The sequence below is a fragment of the Mytilus galloprovincialis genome, chromosome 5 (genome assembly GCF_965363235.1).
Source record: "Mytilus galloprovincialis chromosome 5, xbMytGall1.hap1.1, whole genome shotgun sequence".
NCBI lineage: Eukaryota > Metazoa > Mollusca > Bivalvia > Mytilida > Mytilidae > Mytilus > Mytilus galloprovincialis.
In genome coordinates, this window is record NC_134842.1 from 64,921,082 (window position 1) to 64,927,495 (window position 6,414).

The window sequence follows — 6,414 nt, forward strand, 5'->3', positions numbered from 1 at the left end:
ATGGGAATACAAGCCTGAAACTTTTTTGTTTCCTTTTTTTGGTTCTCATTTGTGGCAAAGAAGATATGACAATCTTCAATTAAAACAAAAATTAATGTCTTTATAAACTGATTTAATTTTTGTTTTACCTTTTAATGTTTTTAATCATTAATGACTAATGTTTATCCTGTTTTAAATGCTTTGAATACGTCTATGTTGTGATTTTCAAGCGCGTAAGATAAGGCTGTCTTCCCTTTGTTATCACATAGATGTACGTTACACTTTGCTTCTAATAAATCGTTTACAATCGACGATTCACGTCCACATGCTGCAATGTGTAACGCCGTTTTGCCAGTATTATCTTGAATATTTACGTTGCATGCGGTTTGCAGTAAAAGTTTGACTGCGGCACCACGTTGCTGGCGACACGCCATATGAAGCGGTGTCCAGCCATTCATATATTTAGCATTTATATCACTCTTGTTCAAGAGAACAGTAAAAATGTCTAAGAAATTTGAGCTCATTGCTATATTCAGCGGAGTTCTACCTAATTCATCTTCTGCATTGATTGCGCAGTTTTTTCTCAATAAGGTTCTCACAATTGACATTTCGTTTCTTTCGCAAGCAATATGAGCTATGCTCTTACCAGCTTTATTAGACAGGTTTATATCACAACCTGGTGTTCTTAAAAGTTCTGCTACTATTTCTGATTTATTGCACCGATGTGCAATATGTAAGGCTGTTTCTTTATCGTCGTCCTGTTTATTTAGGTTGATATTTGTTTTCAATAATAGTTTGATCGCTTTAATATTGTTGCCGATTACGGCATGATGAAGTCCAGTTTGACCTAGCCTGTTCCAACAATTTAAGTCAAAGTCCGGTTTCATTTTCAAAAAAGAATCTATAATATCACCATTACAATTGACTTTACATGCGATATGGAAGGCTTGTTTTCCCTCGCTGTTGTACATTGTATTTATATAAATTGCAACCGCTTTTGATTAAAAATTCGACAATATGTGTAGCGTCAGCACATATTGCTAACATTAAAGGAGTATTTCTCTTTGAATCAGGTTTGTTTATGTCACATTTATCATAACACTCTGCTTCCAGTAACGTTTTAACAATTCTCCAGTTTTTCCCAAAGATTGCTAAATGAAGAGCAGAATAAGAATTTTTGTCCTTAAGATTTACGATACAATTTTTATTGTTTAATATACTTTTCATCATATTTTCATTTTTACTTTCCACAGCGACATGTAATGGCGTTCGACCAGTTATGTCTTTGAGATTAACATCTGCATTATATTTTACTAGAATGTCTACTAACTCTGTATTATCATTCTGACAAGCGCGGAAGATCGGGGTTTCATTACGATCATTGTAAATGTCAATATCGCAACATCTGAAATTTAGTAAATATTGAACACAATACGTACGACCGTTTTCACAGGCTGTAAAAATAAATGTCTTTCCATTTTGGTCTTGAGCATTTATCAAATTACATAGAAAGTTGTTTTCATGAATGACTTCAGCATGTATATCCGGACCAGGACAGTCTGACAATGATACAGCCCGAAACAAAATACCAATAATGTCTTCTGAACCGTTTTCGGCGGCTATATGCAGTGCAAGTCTACCCTGGTTGTCTGTAACGCTTAATTTTTCTCTTAATAAAGTAAGTGATCCCTGTTTGTCTGCTTCACTTGATAAAAACTTCCACTTCTTTAACAAAAGATAAACTACTTTCGTATGCCCCATTCTACACGCCAAGTGAAGTGCAGTTTGGCCATAGCAATCCTGAATATCAATATCGCATTCTAGACCGTCTAATGCTTGATTATCGTCGTTGTCTTTGATACCAGTCGATTGTAGACCTAATAATAACTTGACAACCTCGTCATTTCCACGTAAACATGCTAGATGTATGGGTGCTTTTTGCATAGAATTTTGATAATTTATGTCATATTCGAAACAAAGAAGTAGTTTAACGACCCGTACGCTTCCGTATAAACATGCGAGCATTAAGATTATTTCTTTGTCGTAGATTGATGATTGTAAATTTAACAATTTGCGATCGTCGTAATCTATCACGTCATAATGTCTATCAAACTCTACTCCTTGGGACAGGTTCCATATTTTGCGTTCGTTTAAGATAAGGTCTAAGAATTGACTGAAATCATTTTCTATGGACAAAATCATTGGTAAACAGCTAGAAGCTAATATCTGTAGAACTCCATCAGACCTTTGTACATGCCGAATCAATTCTTCTTGATACGCAGTGTTTGCTACCTGTATATTTCGAAGCGCATTTTCAAATTCTTTCTTTTTGATATCCTTTATCAATCGATTAAAAAACAATTCTTCATGCTGCTTTCCAATTGGATGTACACCTGTAAATGAATTATAGTGGATCGATCCTTGCAGTGCTACCCGAGTCTGTAAAAAATCGTTACTCCCAAAATTAATTAAGGATTTTGGTATTTTCTTCATGAAATAATTTAAAAGAATATCATAAAGTTCAGGATGAACCACATAATATGATGTCCCCTCGTCTATTATATATCTGCCAACGACCATATTAATGTCTTTTTGAATTTTGGATAACTTTATGTCATTTTGTAATAATTCACATTCTACACACAATTCCCTCACTAATTTGTAAATATGTTGATCATGCAGTGGTTTGATCAGTTTTCCATCAAATATGGTCAAGAGGGCTAGACCAATATAACACGGTTCACTGAGTGTTCGTATTTCTTCAAATTCCTGTTCGAACACAGAATTAGGATCTGTAAAGAAATTCATATTTTCGGTGCTCTGATGTAGCTGTGAGTATAAAAGACAGAGAGTATGAAATCTGTCTACCTTCTGAATATTTATTTCAGCAAACAATGATTGAGTTGTTTCTGGGTTCATGTAACATGACGCAATATCGAGCTTTTGATCTTTCGTTTCCCGCACATTGCTTGATACGTTATCCATGTTATATTCAGAAAACTGATATAGTTTTTTCAATGATTTGAATTGATCTGAATTTCTAATCTCTTCTCTGCAAGTTACCACGATATAAATAGAATCTGTGTCATTGCTTGGACAATTATAATATTCATAGAATAATTGTTTCCATGCATTTGTCATCGGCTTGTTGATAGTATATCTCCCGAGAAAATCATCAATTACAAATATTGTTTTAATCCCAGTAGTTTGGCTACTTTGCGAATCATCGAGTGCAAGGACCCTTACTTTGTTTGCTTGATTGTTTTGTATTTTCTCTAAATCTGGTTCAATTGTCAACTGCTGGTTTTTCTTTCCGTGACGCTCATTTGGAAATGACATATTTTTATTCTTGACGGGATGGTTTATAAAATTATTTTGAGACCTAACCGCAAGTCGATTTTTGATAATGTCTGGATTGTTTGCAGGAACAATAGAAACATCGTTGTTTTTGTGTAAATTTAAAGCAACATAGCGAGCAAGAGCTGTTTTTCCTGTCCCGGGTTTTCCCGATATTACTACAAAATGATGTTTACATTGATCAAAAGCTTGTGTGATGTTTTTAACAGTTGCCGAAATAGGAAAATATCGCTCTGTATCTTCAATCCAATAAAGATATTCTTCCTTGTTGTGTTCTGAAATTGATTAATGTTATTTATGCTTTAATGTTGGATATGTGTGCATCTGCAGCTTAATGCAGCCGTGCTAAATCAACAAAACCACGGTTCAATAAAAACTGTAAAGTTAAAGAATTTTCAAATTACAAATGCAATTAACAATTAATATAACTACTGTAAATTCATTAATGTGCGTGGGTACCAAATAACGTGAATTGAGGAAAATAGAAGATATTTGAATTCGTGATTTTCATGAGGTTGTTTGTTATACAACTCGTAGCAAATTTGTGTTTTGTTGAACATTTAAATTCGTGGTTCACCTTACATGTTGAACTATAAGTTAATATGGTTGTAAATCCACAAACATCTTAATTATTTTAAATATATCAATTGTCTGAAAATATTCTTTTACCGATGTCATGATTATGCTTGCTTTCAAGAATACTTAATTACAATCCACTATAATAAATCAAATTTCTGAAAGATCTTTGAACTGCAACAGATCAAGATATTAACACCAACGAAATCAAAGAAAAATACAAATCGAAAAGTCCCCTAGCAAACGCATGATGATAACATAAAGCGAGTGCAAACAACTGTAACATTTCTTACTGGTTACATGCATTTCAGAAACACTTTAAACATATCACACAAACTTAAAAAATAAAGACGCACAAGTTACTTAAAGTTTGTAAACCGTATATAAACGATGGCCAAAATCTTGCAAACTAATTAAGTTCAAGGAAAACATGAACGTACAACGTACGTAAAATTAGTTAAAACATATTTTTTTTTTAACAATTAAAAAAATGGTATAAATAGCAAATGATATCGTTATATACACCTAAATAATATATCATCCTATCGTATGCTTAAACTAGAATTACCTCGTATTCCTTTCGCAATCTTTTTGATTTCTAAATGTACGTCTTTTTCACTTCCGTCCAGTGAAGTGTATCTGAGTTGCTGACAAGTCTTTCTATAGTTTTCACCACCAAATTTGCAAATTGCCTGTAAGATGCTTCATCATTGCAAAGTCTAAATATGTTTTCAGAGATTGACTTTGAAATTAAATATATGTTTAACACTTTATTAGAAAACTATAATTTGAATAAGAATAATTCGTATAGTGTAGCAAAATCTTTGATAGAGGCACTACACCCCGGATATTGTTTGCTTGAAATTGGTTGTTTGGTTTAAAGTTAAAAATAATTGTGAATATCTGTTGTTCGCTCGCCGCTTATTCCCTGAACATTAGTGAGAATTTAAGCTAGCTTTAATCAGTTTCAATACACTATTGCGGGTATTAGAAAAATGAATCAAGCCAGAAATATAAATATATTGAGCTTTCGACTTTGCAAATTTGATAAGAGACTTTCCGTTTTGAATTTTGATCGGAACTCAGTATTCTTGTGATTTTACATTTTTGGTTCTTTTTATAAGTTAAAATATAAAAAAAAATAATATACCTGTAAAACTAGAAAACAATTAATTGATCAGATATCCCTGACATGTAATACATGTGATAATAAACATCATACATGGTTTTTGTAGTTCAAAACATGTATAGAGGGTTTTAATTCTTATAAATATACACGAACAACTAACCTTAATACTTCATATATACTTTGTTAATAAGTCTTGAAAATAGTGTGAAGGCTACGAAATTTACTAGAAGCAAATATTAACACAAATATTTCTATATATCAATTGATCTATTGATCTTACGTCCACAGCATATCTTTATATACACACTAACTAGCTGTCATCTTGTTTTATGGTAAATTTTGTTGAGCTTTTTACATCTGATTTCAAAATGAATGATGTTCTACATAAAACACACTCGACGTTATGTAGGTGTTGTTGTTGTAATTTATGGCCTACATGTATATGCATCTTTCAACGACAAACTCTAATTCTGGTTCCCTTCGTTTGTAAGGGACATTCTGAAATACTAGTATGTATTTTTATATTCTAGATTTGACAAACTTACATCGGTAATATTTTCCCAATATTTTGTGAAGTCCTTTTTTGACAAAGTTAATTCCTTGTTATGTACTATGGCATTTCGATAATCTCTCAATCTCATCAGATATGCAGCTTTACTTTTGTCGGTTTCCAAAGGTAATACGTCTGATTCATATTGTTCGGTTAAGTTTCTCAAAAGACATATCATTAAAGTAAGATCAAATTCTGAGGATGATGGTGCACCTACAGCAAAAAAATATTTAAATCTTAAGTAACCATCGGTAATTCACAAAGAGAAATTGTATAACTATAATTGATATAAATACTCCAAACAGTAATTGAATCTTATGCATCATGGCACTTTTTTTCGCTTTTGGATGCTTATAGTATCAAAACATTGGATGCGATTGACTGCACATTGTTATCAGTAGACGAATTGTGACAGGTTTGTAAGTATCAGTAAAGTTGAAAAACCCGTATACATTGTAAACCTTTATATAGAGGTCAAATTTGGAAGTTATATCTGTTCAGATATTTTCTTATAAAATTTATTTAACTCGGTTTTATTTAGCAGTGATAGAAATAAAATTGATAAGAATAATTGTTGTTATTTTTGTCATTGCAGCAAGTCGAGCGCATGTTTTTTCAAGTCATTTTATACCAAACTAGGCTTGTGGTTATTTTTTTTAATGAAACTGTTAGGAGAGGTTAAGGAACTCATAAACTTGTGTATTCTCGAAACAATCTTAGTGAGAACTGTAGGTCCATGGTTGTCTTAGTTTATGTTTTATAATTTTTTTTTTCGTGTTTTGTTTTGAAAAGTCGTTTGTTTTTCAACTAATGTTTTTCATAT

At 32.2% G+C, this 6,414-nt stretch overlaps 1 protein-coding gene across 1 annotated transcript; it reads right to left on the minus strand.

Moving 5' to 3' along the window:
* Positions 1–906: 906 nt before the first annotated feature.
* On the minus strand, positions 907–2,048 carry LOC143074110 (uncharacterized). The gene has a single exon (XM_076249658.1). The coding sequence runs from the start codon at positions 2,002–2,004 to the stop codon at positions 907–909; it is 1,098 nt and encodes a 365-aa protein (XP_076105773.1). The 5' UTR covers positions 2,005–2,048.
* Between the last annotated feature and the right edge of the window lie 4,366 nt (positions 2,049–6,414).

Bases quoted from the DNA above. Each gene is read 5' to 3' on its own strand.
- LOC143074110 (XM_076249658.1), bottom strand. From the start codon at position 2,004: ATGCTCGCATGTTTATACGGAAGCGTACGGGTCGTTAAACTACTTCTT.